The sequence below is a fragment of the Pleurodeles waltl genome, chromosome 1_1 (genome assembly GCF_031143425.1).
Source record: "Pleurodeles waltl isolate 20211129_DDA chromosome 1_1, aPleWal1.hap1.20221129, whole genome shotgun sequence".
Lineage (NCBI taxonomy): Eukaryota > Metazoa > Chordata > Amphibia > Caudata > Salamandridae > Pleurodeles > Pleurodeles waltl.
The window spans coordinates 606,965,560-606,984,390 of record NC_090436.1 but is presented as its reverse complement, the minus strand read 5'-3'; the positions used below and the strand labels follow the sequence as shown (position 1 = coordinate 606,984,390).

Below are 18,831 nucleotides of genomic sequence, written 5' to 3'. Positions count from 1 at the left end.
TAGGGGTGGGAAGTGTGGTGGAGATTGTTGAAAGGATAGGGCATACCCTCTTTCCACAGTATGTAAGACCCATAGTTCTAAAGAAAAAGCCCTCCATGCTTGTGAAAGGAGGACACCTATTCTCCAACTGGCTTCCTCTGTGCTCAAACAAGACGGAACTAGGGCTTCTTCCCTGCAGTGGTGGGAAAGGAAGAGGCGGAGGCAGGAGGATTTGGAAGAGCTTGCGTTCTTCCTTTGCCCTGTGCTCTATATTGTCTATATAGTGGATTCACTTGCTGGTAGTGTTGCTGGGACTGGAACTGACAACCTTGAAAGGAAAAAAGTCTCAAAACTTCTTAAACTGAAGGTGGTCCCCTGATTGAGTCTGTAAGCCCAGTAATTAGGTAGTGACCTTACGATCCTTGAATATGTCCAAGGAGGAGTCAGCTTTTGCTCTAAAGAGGCGAGAACAATTAAAATAAAGGTGTATGCGAGTCATTTCAACATTTACGGAAACCCCTGAACTTCGCAGCTATGCATGGCAATGCAGAGAAATAGATGTCCCCATAGCTCTGGCAACAGAGTCCACTGTATCCAGGCCACACTGTGTCACTTGCTTAGCTGTTGCCAGGTCATCCACTACCAGTTCTGAAAAATGACTGCATTTATTCTGGCTGATTAGGGATAATGTTAGTGCTGCATCTCAAAGGGCATGCACGTATCGGTCATGGAAACAATTGGTATTGAGTGATTTTAGGGCCATGCTCCCTGATGAGAACACCTTTTCGCAAACTGTTCCATTGTATTTTACACATCCTATGAGAGGGACTGGTCGGAAATGTGAAGCTGTATGCAGTACTTTGGGGTAAGAATGCTGGCTTTGTTTCTGTGGAGGGTAGCTGAAGCTCCAACATCTCAGCTGCCTCTTTAATCACCAAGTGGTAACCTCATGTAGAGGAAGCCCAGTTGGGGAATACAATTCCCACTCCAGAGAGCTATTCAGATCACTAGCATCTCTTGCAAAATTGGGTTCTAGAGTAGTGGATTGTACATCCCTTAATCATCACAGTTCCTCGTGAGTATCTCAGTCCCTAAAAAAGAACATGCCTTCCTCTGTGAGGCATTGAGTCTCTTTCCTTCAACTCTATCTGAGGCAATGATTCCAGGCAAGGAAGTTGAGAAAGCTCAAGAGCATGTTTATGTTTGTGGTGCCATCGGCATCTATTGTGGGACCACTAGCGTCCTCTGCAACGTCAGGGAGGTGATGGGTCTGGTGCAAAGTGCATAGGATGTGGCGCTGATCCTGAAGGCTGTAGGATTTTGAGGGGCGAGGGTGTAGCCATGTTTGAAGTCAGAGTTCAAGTGATTGGCAGAAAAGGCAGAAATGATGAGAATGGACCCTGGTGGTATGGTGTTCACAAATCTCTAAAGGTAAAAGCCAACAGACCAATAGGGACAGTCAGCCATCCAGAGGGGACCATGAAATGCTGTATATCACATTGAGGATCTCAGCTGGACCTGTCCCTAAAGTGGGTAACTCTGGATGAGGCTGACTAGGCTGGGGCCTCGAGGTGGTGTCCAGGGCAGTACTGTTTCTGGAATCAGAGCTCGGTCAGATGGAATTGCAGGTGCCAGACTGTCCATGGTATCTTCCACTGGTTCCTGATCCGATGAACACTCTTGCAGTGAGACGGAAGGTCTTGGTGTCTTACTTTTATATGAGTGATGTCATCCTGATTCATACTGCCTTTTCGTTCTTGTATTTTTACTTTGACAACGGCAGTGTCTCCATGGTCCTCTTTCTTCGTCTGAACATCCAACGTCCTTGGCGTTTGTCCCACACTCAGGCTATGGACATCATGGCCTCTCTTTGTGTTTAGGTCTTGTGGTGCATCTTTCGACAGGAGTCTCAGCTCTTGACATTGTGGTTGGACCCCAGGTACCAAAGACAGATCTCATGTGGGTCTGTAATGGACATTTGTCTGTCACAGTCCCCTCACGGTTTGAAACTCAATCATTTGGGTGGTGACATCATGGAAAAAACTGCACCTGCTGAAAAAATGACAGAAAAGGTATTGTTAACATCAACAAACTTCTGAGGAGATTGGAGCTTTGAATGTGAGTCAACAGCATGGATAATAAAGGAACTGTCAGTAGGCAGACAGGTGTGCTTTATGGCTCCAATGTCATCACAGGGATGCCGCTTTCGGTGCTGAAGTGGAGGCAGTGACCTCTACCCGATGTAGAGAGCTACTTAAGAGTTTCTGGCTGCACTTTGAAGCCTGGGTGAGCTATATGCAGGTAGAAGTACATGTTAGAAAAAAAATATGATAAGGTCTGTTTAGTTTTGAACACTGTTTTTTTTTTTATTAATTTGAAGAAAATAACTATTCGGTATTAGTCTACCTACCTAGTCATGCATAACCAAAACATAAATACATGTAGATCTTATACAGATCAGAATTAGTTTTTAACTTTAGAGCATAGTATGATGAAATCAAAAAACCTAAGATTGACAAACAAACTTATTCTTGTGCGACACTAATGATTTTGTATTGATAAGGGTCCGGACATCAGTATCAAACAAAGAAGTCATCAGAAAACATTTTAATAGAAATGTACCTGATATCCATTTAGGTCACTGTAAAACCTATTTTGGCTGTTTATGTCTGTTGTTATTCTCATGGCAATCTCGCGATTGTACTCTCCTCTGATGTCCACAATGTTTGCAACCTCAAGCGACTGCCCCTCTATGCCTAAAACAAGCAAAAAAGGGTAATAGGTAAAAATCGAGCACACAACATATGATTTTGTATTACATCTCATGTATAAGCATCAACACAACAAGCATTATACAATGAAATGATTATGCTAGAAGACACTAAAACTTGTACAAAGATGGTTACGAGCTGACAGTGACTTATTCCACAGTTAGAAATTACCAGATTATTAGAACCGTTGACATGTATTATTTCCTGCTGAGATTTGAGATTAAGGAAGAAGACAAACATACTTGCCTGTAACAAACTTTGCAAACTTATGTCATCTAATTTAATGAGGGAGTGGCTCACAAAAGCTCTGTACAGTGTTATTCTTTTAACATCAGCATGGATTAATATTATACTTGTGAATTTATTTAGCGGATAATTCATTTTAAAGGTCCCAGTAACCATCTTAAGCTGATTGAGCAGTAGAAAGTGCATTGCTTGTCTCTATGAAAAGATACGTTGAGAGGCTCACAAAGGAATGTCAAAAGATGAGCTACAGGTTACTCCAAGTCCTGACCAAATATACATGGCAATCCACTCTTATCGAATCCAGCTTTTCATAAACCATCTACACTCCCCCAAGTCCAGAGATGTTGGCAGTGTATTGGGCCGCAAACTAAAATGGTGGCCTGACCATGTCAATCAATCAGTAGATTTGTAGAACGCTTCTTGTCACCAGTGACGGTATCCAGGTGCTGAGAAGGTCCAGTTCATTAGCCTAATACCTAGGTCTTCAGGTACTTTTTGAACTCTGGAATAGATGCGAGGTCCGTAGATGAAAGTGTAGCGCTTTCCGTGTCTTTGCTGATAGGTAGGATATGGAGCGACCTCCGCATCTGCTACGTCGGATGTGGGGGTGAGGGTTAGAGAAAGGGAAGAGTAGCAGAGGTGACTGGTGGGCTGAAAGAAGTTCAGGAGGTGGTTCAAGAAGGCAGATCTGCAGGTGTGTAGGGCCTTGTATGCATGGGCCAGGGGCTTGAACTGGCATCTTTTCCTTACATGGCGACAGCGGAGTTCCCTGAGGTAGAGGGTGAAGTGGGGTTTTCTATGGAGATTCAGGATGAATCTGGCTGTGGCATTCTGTATGGTCTGTAGTCGTCAGGGGTGAGTTGTGATTGGAGGAGGTGAGCTGCTTAGAGAGGGTTGCCGAGTCTGATCAGCTGGAGATGAGGGCCTGAGTGAATGTGCATTTTAAGCTTTGGGGTAGCCACTTGAATATCTTATCAAGCATGCAAAGGATGAAGAAGCAGGAGTAGGAGAGGTTGACCTGAGTCATCATAGTTAACTTGTTGTCAAGAATAATGCCTAGCTTCCTAGCGTGGTTAGTGGGGATAGGAGTAGGTCCGAGTACTGAGGGCCACCAGGATGCATCACATGGGGAGCTTTTGTTTCCAAAAATCAGTACCTTTGTCTATGTTGAGCTTCAGTCAGTTGTCCTTCAATTAGTTGGAGACGTCTGTCATGCAGCTGTGGAAGTTGATCTTGGTGGTGTCTTCAGAGTGGGAGAGGATGAGCTGCAAGTCATCAGCATAGGATATGACACTGAGTTCATGGGTTTTGACGATGCTGACCAGAGGTGTCACATAATTGTTGAAGAGGAGGTGGGGACGACCGAGGATCTTTGGGGTACTCCGCAGATGGTTTCTTTGGGCCTGGAGGTGAAGGGGGAAAGCACACTTTTTAAGTTCTTCCAGTGAGGAAAGAGGCAATCCATTTGAGAGTGGGTCCTTGGAAGCAAATGCTGTGCAGCCTTTTGATGAGTGTGTGGTGGGACACCGCATCAAAGGCTGCAGTGAGGTCTAAGAGGATCAGAAACGCAGTCTCTCCTCCATTAGGTAGGGCTTGGATTCCGTCAGTAGCCGCGATGAGGATTGACTTGGTGCTGTGATTGCTGCAAAATCCTGATTGGAGGTTCTGTTCCAGACACAAGGAGAGTGGCTCTTTCTAATACTTTGGCTGGGAACAGGGGGATCTGTCAGTAGTTGCTGAGTTCGCTGGGGTCTGGCGATGGTTTCTTTAGTAGGGCATTGACTTCTGCGTGTTTCCAGTCCCCAGGAAAGGTGGCTGTGGCAACTCACTCAGCCTGCCATATTTTAGATTTGGTTTCTAAAAATTGTCATACATTAAGAATAGATATCTTAATTGACTTGGTAACATCATAATGCAATCACCATTAGTTGGGGGAATGTTAGAACTGATAATATGAGAGTCTCAGATTTTAGGTGTTTATTCTGGAATTGGAGTCAAACTGAAGATCATGATTTAATAAACTGCTTAAAGAGCACCCTTTCTACTGCAAGTGGCAGTATGAAACTGGATTTGATCTGTATCAATCAATTCATGGACCAGAGAATGAGTAAATTAGGCCTTCTTGTTTTTTGCACCCCTCATAAAAACATTGAGACTACACCTTGGTTCTCTGCTGAGCTAGTAGCAGAAAAACGAAAAGTAAAAATTTAGAACTGAAATGGAGAAGGAATTATAGGGCAGAAGACAAAATTAAATATAGGCTTACGCATAAAGCCTATAGGAAATTCGTGAAAACTGCTCAAACATATTTTTTACCACGAAGGTCAACAATTCAAACAATGAGTCATGTCAGATTTTCCAAATTACTGATCTTTTCCTACATCCAAAAGCTAGTAAAATGAAGGTTAAACACTCAGTAGAGCAGTGTAACAACTTATCATAATTCTTGGAAGAAAAAAAAAAAAAAAAACTTTGGGCTGGCTTTGACATGGATAATCAGGGATATCATAAATGGCCACTTCCTTTAAACATGGTTGCTAAAAACAATACCACTTTTTCCAAATTTGGAGAAATCAGACTCCAAGAAAGCAAGAAAACATTTAGAGACTGCAAAGCAGGATCACCTGTTGACCCAGGTCCACCGGGTGTGTTGGCTAAAGCAACTGAAGTTCTGAAAAAGTGATTAATCTTTTGTTCAATAATTCTCTATATTCAGCTATTGTCTCCACCCTTTGGAAGTATTCAATGATTAAACATGTTCATTAAAAAAAAAAAGACAAAATAAAATAAAATCTGCCAACCCTGACATTTTGGCTAATTTTCGTCCCATCCCCTTCTTGCCTGTATTTTCCAAGATGGTATAAACACTGGTGAATTCACAATTACCTGAATAGCTGGAACAATCAATACTTTACACTCATCACAATCAGGGTTCAGGCCTCAATGTAGTACGGAATTGTCTTTATTGGAAATTTATGAGCATATAATGATAATAATAAATGGAGGTTGTCCTCATTCTTTTGTATTTGTCTGCAGCTTTTGACACAGTCCTCCACCCCCTTTTTTTTTTTTTTTTTTTTTTTACAGCTATTGGTGGATATATCTGAGGTCAACCACTGAAATGGTTTCGGTATTTCCTGTGTGACAGATATCTAACAGTAACAATGTCCCATTGTTCATCTGGAAGTAAAAAAGCTCTTGTTTGATGTTCATTGGGGATCATACCTTTGCCTTACACGTTTTAACATTTACATTGCTCATTTGGTCACAATGATAGAGACCTTTGGAATTAAAGAGGTGTCATGCAGATGACACGCAGTCAATTTCATCTATGCCTAGACCCTCAGATGTCTCAGAATCCTATTTTTAAAGTTGATTATCCCAGGTATTAACTGGATGCAGCAGAGTTACTTAAAATGTAAAACATCAGAATCTTAGTTTTATCTGAGTTAACAGTGAGGACTCAGGGCCTGAGGGCCTGCCTAGTTCTCCCTCTCCAGCACCAGTAGCTAGAGATCTGGGAATACAATTTCATAATTTCTTTTCAATAGCAAGTTTTCTGCACAACAGGAATGGGAGTTTCACTACTACACACCCTAAAGACATTTTTAGAACTTCTACCTTTTGAGGAATGGAAAACTGTGGTGCATGCTCTAATCACTTCCAGAATCAATTAAACAAACAGCCTTTACCTTACCCTACCCAAAGCCTTAAATTAAAAGGCTACAGGTGGTACAGAATGCTATTGCATGACTAGCTCTGAATCTTCCTAGTCAGTCTTCCATTTCTCAACATATTAAAGAGTTGCACTGGCTGCCTGTGCACAACGTATTCTGTTTAAAACTCTGGTCTTAGCACATAGAATACATTATGATCCTGGGCCAAAACATCTCCAGAAAAGATGATAGCATTAAACTTGGACTAGGGATCTTAGATCCAGTAAGGCCAGGCTTTTTAAGCTGTCCACCTTTAGATTAAAAAAAAGAGTAGGAGAAAAATCTTTCTCATTTATAGCAGCTAAACCATGAAATGATCTTCCCTCATCGCAATGATGAATTCAAATTAAGAAAATTGTTAAAAACTTGGCTTCTTACGTTTTTGCTGTGGCTTTTGATTGAATAATTAACCTTGCTCACTGGCTTCAACACCAGGACGCCCTTTGGGCTGCTGCATGCACTCTACAAATACAGTCACTCTTTCATCATTCTTAACAAATCTTAAATCCAGCTGTCTGCAGCGGCAATGAGAATGTTTGTCAAATGCATAAACTGGGGAGCAGACCCCTTCCTTCCGAGATTCTCCAATGTGGTTGCTGGGTGGATCTATTAGCAGATGCAAGTCATACCCATATGGAGGATGGGACATAGAAAGGTATAATTAGCCTACTAGTCCCAATGATCATAAGTTATGCAGTGGTGGTAGGTTCTTCTTGAGAAATGGTACATGGGGATGGAATGGCACTGTGCCGGATTATGGTGAGTTGTTACCTCCCTTCATGCTGTAACAACATCCCTGGGGTCTGTGCCCAAGCATCACCTCACTGAAGAAGGCAGCATAGGGCCCAGACAGTCTGAGGCTGCAAAGACTTGAGGAGAGCGGGTACTCTGATTATCAGGCTGCTATCTCAGAGCTTTTGGGGCCTTACACCATAGGGTCAGTCGCATTTTAAGTTCTTGTTTGTGCTGCTGTGACATGTGCAAGGAGCCCAGGGAAGATGAGGAGGAAAATGTTACTTACCCAGTAGACATCTGTTTGCGGGCTGTAGCAGTATTACCGAGAGGAGGAGTCACTCGATCCCATGGCTCAAAAATGTCTTCAAAGATAAACAACTAGTAACACTCCAAGCCCAACACTAAATGTCGGACTTATGCAAAAAGCATGTGTATCTACAGCTTCAAATGCCATCGAACTATTCATTTTCATTCTTTACAATTCAAATGGTTGACTATGTCATTTGCAGTACTTTTCATTCGGAAAAGTACAATTTAAATTGTGAGGAGCAATTGTTTGTATTGTGCTTTAAACAACATAATTAGTGTGGTTGTGTAGGGGTTAATGCTTAAGAGACATTCAAATTCAGAAAGTCCCACACAGAGACTTAAGATTGGCTAAAGATATACTTAATAGTTTAAGAGTAGGCATACCAAAGTCCTGCACCAGCCACTACAGTAACCGTCAAAACCTCAGCTCAATTTTTTAAACTCTCAAAAGACACATCACACATGCCATATGAGGTATTATACTGTGACCTTATACCATTCTAATTTAATGACGGCCTTCTTCACCCAACATAAGTACATCATAACAAACAGTCAGGATTTTTTATTTCCTCATTTTAGCAAAGCGTTTCTCAGCTTGTACCAGCATTTTGTAGTGCGGGATTGTGGAAGAAAATAGATTAGTTGGGTGATCATTGTCATGAATGTTCTTTCTGCCATGGCAGGACTTTACCTATATGGTAGTTGAGGTAGGCAATCTTTATTTACAGGTTCTCAACACTGTGTAATGTTTTTTTCAGAGTAATATCACTTTGAGGGGCAGTGCAGTTCAGAGCTTTCTTGGGGTTTTGGGCAGAACAGACAGGGGTGGGGCTGTGTGTTGCAGGAAGGGGGTGAAGGGGACGGTAAACCTTTACATTTTCAATTATATTATTGCATTATTTAAGTACACTTTTTTGGTAACCATGATGTGAACAGGATTCCCGTGGGGTGGATGGGTGGTTGTATGTTCTCTCTCTCTCTCTCTGTCTCCCTCTCTGTAGTAAGCTGTAACCACCCTGTCTGCCAGGAAGGAAAAACTGCATAACCAACCTTATCATCAAAAAACTGATTTGGATTAGTTCCTTAAGTTCTGAACACACACCACTCATATTCAGGCATTCTAACTGTGTTCCCCACCCTATGAGGGAGGCATCTGCCACTAAGTCTATCTGAGATCAGGGAACCTGACCAAGCAACAAGTTTTCATCCCTCATCCATCAAGCCAGATTCTGTCAAGCATTCTAGCTCGCTATCTAGAAATAATTAGGTGTCACGTATGTTGTGATCAACAAGTGCTCAATGATCCCAGTAACAACATCACTCGCAGCCTTGACGGAAGCACAAACTGTAGTATAAGTACAACAAGGTTTGTTCACCTGTGAAACTGAATCATCTAAATCAACATGCAGGTCTTTTTGACCCTTACCTTCATTGGTAACAACATGATGTCCATTACTGCCCTAAAAACTGAACTGTCTTTGTTTACTTAAGTTTAAGGTAATATTCAGAAGCATGTCATCCAAGCAAGAAAAGACATGCACTCCTTGCAAATAATGTGAGCAGGCAGAAACACCAACATCTTTGAAAATATGAGTTTCTGATGTGAAGCCAAAGGACTCTGGTCTAATTCTCTGCACTGCCAAGACATGCACCAAAAGGTAACCCTGAATATATTTTTCTTGTACTTGATTGAGTAACCAATTGTCAAAATTGACCTTGGTGTCTGATTATTTTTCTGCAATTACAAAGTTATTGAAGGAAAACCCATATTCCATTCTTCCAGTGGCATATCTTCTTTGGCCCACTTTTGCACTATTTGCCTAACATACTCTAAAATATTTTCTCTGTGTTTGTGGGTTTTGGCGTTGAGGACAGTGTGATAAATCCTTTTGAACAGAAGACTGCAACCCTTCCCTATGTTCTGCCAGGACACTGATGGTAGTTTTACCATTCTAAGAACAGTCAACCTGTCCATCAGACCTATCAGCCTTAGGGTGGTTATGTCCCAAATCTTTTTTGCCTTCTCTCTAATCTGGTTTGCTGAATTTATTTTTGTTAGCTTTAGGACTCTGTGCACTTTACCACTGCTAATCAGTGCTAAAGTGGTTGTGCTTATTCCCTAAAGCATGGTAAAGAACAGGTTACTCACCTTTGGTAACGCATTAACTGGTAGAGACATATTCTAGTTGCAGATTCCTTATCTTAGTATTTCCCCCAGACATCAGTCTGGATCCAGAGGTTTTTCTTGAGCAGTACCCCTGAGCGTGGCATTGATCGGCTCTGCGTCAGTATCGTGCACATTGAATATTTCATCATGGGTCCTATATAGGCACCACCCCGGTGCGCTGACAAATGTGGCACCTACATAGGACCGGCATTACCAAAGGTAAGTAACTTGTTCATCTGATATCCTATCTCAGAATCGATACCCAATCAATACAATCCCGGGAGGTGGGTCTGCGAACCAAGATCGTACTAGGAAGTCCTGCAGAACGGAACGGGCAAAGTACCCATCCCTTCGGACCTGGCTGTCTAGGGAGTAGTGTTTGGTAAGTGTGTGCAACGATACTCAGGTTGCCTCCAGACAGACGTCCAACTCCGCGTGCTAACTCAGTGGGTGGAGCTGTCGCTCTGGGAGAATGGGAGTGCAATACCCTCTGAGGGTTGCTTTTTAGCCAATGCGTAGCACATTTTAATGCAGAGAACGACCCACCTGGAGATGGTTCTCTTCTGTACTGCCTGACCTTTCTTCGCATCCACATAACCAACAAAGAGTTGATCAACCACCCTGAACTCTCTGGTATGATCACTGTAGTATGCCGCAGCTCTTTATGGGTCCAGGGGGTGGAGTCTCTCCTCTTCCTTAGAAGGATGTAGGGTTGCATAAAAAGTAGGCAAGGTGATGGATTAGCCTACATGGAATGGTGTAACCACTTATGGAAAAAAGGAGGCCCATGTGCGAAGCACCACTTTTTCAGGACACATGGAAAGATAGGGTGGCTTACATGACAATGCCTGGAGCTCACTCACCCTGCGGGCAGATACAATGGCCACAAGGAAGACTGTTTTTTAATGTTAGAAGCCTGAGAGGACAATTGTGAAGTAGCTTAAAAGGAGCACACATGAGCAATGTTAGAACCAAATTCAAATCCCATTGGGACATGAGGAATGGGGATGGAGGAAACATGTGGGTGAGACCTTTAAGGAACCTACTAATATTAGCAAACTTAAAGAGGGTTTGTCACGTAATCTCAGAAAAGCAGAGATAGCAGGCAAATAACTTTTGAGGGTGCCCAAAGCAGAACCCTGCTGGGCCAAAGGAAGTATAAACAAGAGGACACTGGAAAGAAGGGCAGAGAGGGGGTCAACAAATTTGTCTGTACACCCTAAAACAAATTTATGCCAAAGTCAGGCATATACCATTTTGGTGCAGGGACACCTGGCTGCCAAGATAACATTTCCGACTTCGGGCAGAAGGTCAAGAGCTGTCAAATGCTGCCGCTCAATCTCCGTGCAAGGTGGAAAGTGGCTTGATTTGGGTGGAGAACCCTCCCCTGCTGCTGCATCATAAGATCCTCCAGAAGGAACAGTCTAATCAGAGGATCGATGGCCATGCTTGACAGCTCGTGATACCAGACTCTGTGTCCAGTCCGGTGCCAGAAGTATTACTTGCTCCCGGTCTTTCTTGATCTTCTTGAGAACTCTGAGCAGAAGTGGTAAGGGCAGAAAGGCATACAGGAGGCCTGAGCTCCACTCTTGACGAAAAGCATCACTGAGCAAGTGCCACCTTGTAAACTCTAACGCAAAACTACTGGCATTGTGTGTTCTCTGCAGAGATGAACAGATCTAACCAAGGCTCTCCCCACTGCTGAAAGGGACCTTGTGCCATCTCCGGATGAAGATGCCATTCAGGACCGACCAGGCATTGTCGGCTGAGTTTGTATACTCTGGCATTGACAGAGACTGTCAGGTGTTGAACCACCAGGGAAAGATGTTACAGCCATGTCCAGAGGCGCAGGGCCTCCTGACAAAGAGTCCACAACCCCCGCCGCCCTGCTTTTTGTAGTACCACATGGCGGTGGTGTGTTCCATGAACACCTGCACTACTGTCCCTTTGAGGATGGAGTCTGATCACTTGGAGCTCCAATAGCTTGAAGTTGAGTCTGGACTCCACCGAAAACCAGACGCCTCTGGATTTCTCCTCTCCTAGATGGCCGCTCCATCCCAGGAGTGACGCATCTGTCACTACTGTCAGTTCTGGTTGTGGAAGGGAGAGGGTTCTGCCGGTACGTTAACCACCACTACAGATCAAGTGCAGTTCCCTCTGAGATCTGGACATTGTTGGAGAGATTCCCCTGATGCTACGCCCTCTGGGACTTTAGGTCCAAATGCAGAGACAGCATGTGCCATCTGGCATGATTCATCACCAGGATGCAGGAGGCCATGAGGCCCATAAGCCTCAGAGTCATTCTCACCGAAATCCAGGATAGAGGCTGAAACATCGGTATCATATCCTGACTATCCCGGACTCGCCGCTCGGGTGGATAAATCCAAAACTGAATGTGTCCAGAACAGCTCCGATGAGGGAGCATCTTAGAGGGAGTCAGGTGTGACTTTGTCACATTTATAGTGAACCCCAGTGAATGCAGATGGTCCACTGTAGTCTGAAGGTGGGAGACGAAAGCCTAGGGCGAGCCCGCCTTCAACAGCCAGGCGTCGAGGTAGGGGAAGAATGAAACCCCTAACCTGCGCAGATGAGCTGCGACCATCACCTTGGTGAACACCCGAAGGGCACTGGTAAGGCTGATGGGGATCATGGTGAACTGAAAGTGCTTGTGGCCCACCATTACCTGTAGGTAAAGTCAGTGGGCAGGCAAAACGGGGATGTGAAAATAAGTGTTCTGCAAGTCCGACACTACCATCCAGTGTCCTAGGTCGGGGGCAGATAACACCTGAGCCAGAGTGAGCATTTTGAACCTCTCCTTTTTGAGGAAGAGATTGAGGGACTGGAGGTCCAGGATACGGCACATCCACTTATCTCTTTTTGGATACCAGAAAGTAGCAGGAATAACAATCACAACCTCCTTCTGGCACAAGGACCCTTCTCTACAGCTCCCTTGGCCATGACAGCCGTAGCCTCCTGGAGGTGAAGTGCCAAGTGAATCTCAGTCAACATGCCTAGGTATGATGAAGTCATTACATAGCTGGTCATCTAATGTTGACCAGTGTCCATTACATACCTTAAGATGGCTTCACCACACTTACAAAGGTCAGAAAATGGGGTCTGGGGTTTGTAGGGGCACCTATGCTCATGCAGAGGTGCCCTCACACTGAGAACCATGCAAACTGCCCTTGGAATGAAGGATCTACCTCAGGGGTGACTTACAGGTTCAGCGTGTAGTGACCATGATATAAGGCAAACCTTATATCGAGGGTGAAAGTCGTATGCACCATTTCAAACAGGCTGCAATAGCAGGCCTATAGTCACAGTTTGCATGGACCCCCACAGGTGGCACAATACATGCTGCAACCTATGGGGGACCCCAGTTGTACCACTGCCCTGGGCACCTAAGTACCATATACTAGGGACTTACATGGGTACATCTGTATGGCAACTGTGAGGTGTAAAAGTTACTTATCAACCCAATTTAGGGAAGAGAACACTGGGGTCCTAGTTAGCAGGATCCTGTGTAATACACTTTAAACATAATGACACCAGGCAAAAGGTGGGGGTAACTATGCCAGAAAGGTGTTACTATCCTACACCTGCATCCTGTTTCCTGGGTATCATGACTAGGTGCAGCTGGCCTTTGTGTATTCCTCCCAGACAGCCACACAATAGAGAGACTGGGTGTTGGCAGAATGGGCCATCCAAGCAAGATACGGGGAGGAGCTGTGCACAGCCCTACTTGCACTTCAAAGACCCTGCCTCTGCTAACATACAAATAATTTCACACTAGCCTATTGTGCTCCCAGACATGCTGGGACCATGGCAGGGAGCAGGAAATTCCAGACATTTCCGTGTGGGAAAACTTCAAGAAATTTCTTCCACTACAAAGCTGGCTTCAGATATAAAAACAGGACCCTCAGATCGATTCTTCAGTTCACTTCTGGACCTGCGGAAGGATCATTAGAGGACTGCCCTGGTGACTGTGCACTGCTGTGTACTTCAGAGGACTGCTCTGCGGCAACAATAGGACTGCCCTGCTGCCTGAAGCCTGTCCTGTACCCTCAGAGAAATACCACGCTGCCTGAGACCTGCTTTCCTGCTTTCAGAGTGACTCCAAGGGCTAGTTGGCTGGTCTCCTGCTCAGAGCTACAGGGACATAAAAGGCTCCAACCATCTTGAGTTTGCACCAGCATAATTGTTTCCTGAACCTCCAAGTGGTGACCCTCCAGTACTGAACCCGTGGAAGTGGTGCTAAAGGTGCTCAGATAGCCCAAATTCAAACCTTGGGACTTAGGAATTTTTTTTGTAAAAAAGTGCTTTAAGAATTGAGAAGAGACCAGGACCTATCTGCTCGCCAATCCATCCAAGGTGCATTGCTAGTCAGCCTGACTTCAATGAAGCTCCCGCTACATTCTTCTCCACAGCAGCAAATCCGGTACAGCAGCTCCTCGCAGGGTATCTGTTCTCATGGAGTCCTTGTTGGCTACAGCCTGCAGCTTTGTCCTGCTGGAGATTTTCAACTTCCACAAAAGAGATTAAGTCTGAACATAGAAATCTTCATTGCAACTTTATCCAGCGGCTCCTCAATGACAACACCTGCTCCTCAAACACTGCCAGCTGCCTTGCCCCACTGAACTTTACTCGTTTAAGTCTGAAGTTAAGCGGAGACCAGGTCCAATCACTTTGTGTATCCGAACCATGCTCAATCGCAGTCAGCCATAATTTTCAACTTTGTCCCGGTTTTACGCAACAAAATGTCTGCAGTTGGTGCTTTGATCTTTTAGGCATTAGTTTATGCTTTAAACTTTTAAACTTCATAACTCCAGATCTACTGATTGAATTCTTGTTGTTTTGGTGTCCAATAATTTCTTTAAATGTACGCTATTTTTCTACATTGGTGTAGGAATTTTCTTGTGTTGTGTCTTCAGCTTATTACTTTTTAAGTGCTGCATAAATACTTTATACATTACCTTTAAGTTAAAGCTGCCCTACTTTTTTGCCAAGTGACCAGACAGTTGAGCACAAGTTACATTAGTGACTCTGATAAGGATTGTGGCTGTTGCTTGAGAAGCACTCAAACTACCCTCAACCAACAACCAACATTTCTCACACAGCCCCACCACTCAAAAAAAGTACCTTCCCATGTGAAGGAGCAAACCTAGCTGAAGTCTGAGCTACTTTATTGAGTTTGGCTTGAATTCTGCTCCTAAAAGGCTTCCAGATTTGGGGCTGATGCAAAGGTACAGGAATATCATCTGCAGTAAATATGGAAAAAGTACTACCCACCTGCATGTTCGAGAATATTACAAGTCAATAAGAAGCTCCATTATTATATACATATAAAGGCTACAAGATAAGTGTTTTTATAACGACAGGCAATATGCAGTTTACTTTTTCCCATTTAAGTGGAGGAACCACCCCCATGAAATAATTTACATCATATTATTGTTTGAAACTACTTTTTGTGCTTATATTTTGCATTTACTTTCTTTTCTCATGTATCTTTAAGCACCATTAAGACACAGGTTTCAAGGGACCTTCACATGCATGGTCCAGTTGATTTCCACATAAAACATGCTCAATGTAGGTTGTTGACCTTTTAGTCCTATGTTCCAAAGAATCACAATAGAAAATTGAGGTTGCACTCTGGTGCAACACTGAAATGCTGTGGCGCTATCTGCAAAGGAGCCACGCTGTCAGCAGGCAATAGTTTCTAGATTTGACTTTGCTGTAGAGGAAAGTAACAGTACTGAATAAATCACTTGATGGTGCAGTGCAACAGCTAAGACTAAGCATAGCACCTTAAGCTGGCTCTTCAACCCAGGCATTTTGGTTCCCAGTTCTGCAACCTGAAAATGTATTGAGACTAGGTGGCATTACAAAACCTTCAAATGTCTGCCATGTAGACTAGGAAACTACTATTGTGTCTAGGAAATATGAAAAGAATCTCTACAGTACTAAAATGACATCAGGGGTAACTTCACAGGTATGGCAAACATTGCGTCACTAGAAGCTCGACTCCTACCCCTTAAGCTGCTTTACAAATGGCCACACAACTGGCTCCAGCTCTTTCTCAGCAACATAGCTGTTACTCTTAGATGAATGATGGCATCTAGAAGAAAAGGATCCATTCCAATTTCTTGAACTTTTCTTTGATTTCTTTTTGGCAACGGTTCTTCCAAAGGCAATGATGTGAGTTGCAGTCCCTAAAGTTAAGGGAGCAAGACTCCTCATGTAGGGGCTCTTTGATTCTCTCTTGGGTTGACTGGAGTGCTAGGCTTTTGTGATCTTACAAAGGCAAGAGAGTTATTCAGGTATCAGCGTGATCAACAAAACATGAACTACAATAGTCATAGGCACTTGTTCACCTTTAATGCCACTGTAAAACACTTCATACCTGAAGATCCAACAACTATCATTCAAGCGGATAAAGCAGAGAAAGATCCCTGGAAGTACAAGGCCTGAGAGTGTAGAACACATTTGTTCCTTATTTTTCTTGAGAACAAAACCCAATCACAGGATCTTTTGTAAAGCTCGTGAAAATGTAACTACTTGGACTCACTTTGTAAAAGAACCTTCCAGATTCTCAGATAAAGGACAACTAGACCTTCTTTTTTCATAAAGCAGTGAGGGAGAGACCCGCGTCTGGCCAAACGTTAAAGGTTCAGAATGTTTTACAAGGCAGAAGCTGGAGAACTTATAACTGAGCATACTGCATCATTCTGAAAAAAAATCTATACATGATCACCTAAACTATGCACTACAGCAGATACTCTCTGATAATGGCTAACTGCATGTTTTGTTGGAGCAAAGTAGCTCCGGAATATACTGGGAAGATAATGCAGAGCGCCGCTGGTCCAAAAAAAACTCACCCAATTTCCAATTTTGCTGAAATTCCACACACAAAGTGAAATTCCACAAAGCACCATGATAAATGTGTGTTTCACATGAATATCGTGGGGTTAAAAGGTTGATATTTATAACATTCTCTTGATAAGATTGAGTGACTATAGGCTGTCCAATCTTTGATCACTCCAAAAGGTACATCTATCAGCAAATTTTTGATGGGCTGTTTCTCTGAACATATATTTTAACCATGTTACCTTGCATGTGATAAAGTCGCACTGTGTGGGTCACATGATGGAAAAAGCTTGTGACTTCTGAGAAAATACCTCCGTAAGTGACTCTTCTGATGGGAGGTTCAGAAAAAACATAAGGCTGAAATGAAAATATAAATAACATTATGAACATTATCTCAAAGAGAAGAAACATCTTTATGCTTCTACTCCTGACACTTATGCAATGATTTGCAAGAAAAAACATCTACCAACAAAGTTATTTTCCTAACATGGGCTATCTTCAACAAGTTGAGAAATACTAATGACAACAGTTCATGGATGCCTATCTAAAGACAACATTTATGTGACTTCAAACAATTAAATCTTTAAAGGCTGGGCAAACTATGACACGGCGAATGAGATATTTTCATTTTCTGTCAGAACATTACTTGAACATATAAAGAACAGCAAATGCTGCTGAAGCATATGCATATGGTTTAACTTTTTAAGGCAAGTTCTTCATAAAGCTAAGGAATAAAGATTTGGTAGTTTATTAACGTAGATCCCACAATTGGGAACATATAGCCCCTATCTATGTATTTAAATATGTTTTCCTTCACTCAGAAGCAGACGGGATCTGGAGAACGTCCAAGAGCAAGCTTTGGTAGCACCATCAAAATTAGCAACATGATACACGATCTAAAAACGTGTTAAAAAGTATGATTCTTTACTATGGAACATTAAACAAAAACAGAAATAGTCTGATTTGGTTCTTGGGCATGTCTGATACGTAAACTGCCCTCCTAAACTATTAACATCTTCTCCTTTTCAAATTCTCTTCAGGCCACCTGAAGCAATTCAAAATGCTTGGAATATCTTTCAGAAAGCTCATTAACACTATAAGTGCTGTGGCTTTGCCTTCCTATTTTTGGAGTTGATCCTTACTTGTATTTTGGTTTGGAGGTGAAGCAGGAAAGCTATACTTTTTTTTTAAAGTAGATACAATTCTGAATTCAGGAAGGGGTCCTTTGTGTGGAGTTTTTGGAATTAAACCATAGTGAAAAAAATCAGATGGAAAACAGAGAAAAAGTTGGAAAATTCATTTTTAGGTTTTTGCACTGAAGGCATATCAATGTAAGTTATATACTGTTACATCCAACAGACTCTTTCTGCCGAAGTTCTATACAGTTTTTGTCAGTTGTTCAAAAGCCTGCAGTAACCCAGAAGCCTCAACTAATTTGCAGATTACAATGATTCTTGATTGTGTGCATACCATGCTTCGCAACATGAGAAAAAATCCAATAATGGATAAAAACAAATGGGAGTAAAAGAAAGCTATGCATATCTAAAATACAGCCATGAATCTGAATTTAAGAAAATCGGTTACTTGTATAACTCCTTAATCATAATGCCAGGTTACATTGAGGGCACTTTTCCAAATGACAAAAATATAGGTAGATTCAATAAGAAATAAGTTATTATCTGTAACTGCAATTCTTCAGTACTGGCATCTTTCATGGATTCACATGCCTTCCGAGTTGTCTGTCTGGGAACTCTCAGTAGCCAATGTTCTATGGCAGTGTACCTGCACACAGAACAACATGGAAAATACAACCTATCTACCTCATTTTTAGACATGAAGACTGGCCAATCCGGAAGACAGCCATCCATCTCTTTGACTCAGAGACTCCAACTGTTAGACGTTTTCCAGCTCATTTGATTATCATGATGCATTAATGAGTGTTAATCATGAACTGGAGGATGGAGAGTCGCGTGCAACTCTATGAAAGGTACCAATGGTAAAGAAACTGCAGTTACAGGTAAGTAATGTATTTCTTCTTCAGTAC

General features: G+C 42.7%; 1 protein-coding gene across 1 annotated transcript in view; it reads right to left on the bottom strand.

Moving 5' to 3' along the window:
• MAN2A1 (mannosidase alpha class 2A member 1) overlaps positions 1-18,831 on the bottom strand; it is a 652,784-nt gene that overhangs the window by 288,201 nt on the left and 345,752 nt on the right. Inside the window, exons 16-17 of the mRNA XM_069226405.1 lie at positions 17,030-17,144; positions 2,602-2,735 (exon numbers count right to left, since the gene is read on the bottom strand). Of these exons, the coding sequence (XP_069082506.1) occupies positions 2,602-2,735; positions 17,030-17,144 (249 nt within the window). The remainder of the gene's footprint in view (positions 1-2,601; positions 2,736-17,029; positions 17,145-18,831) is intronic.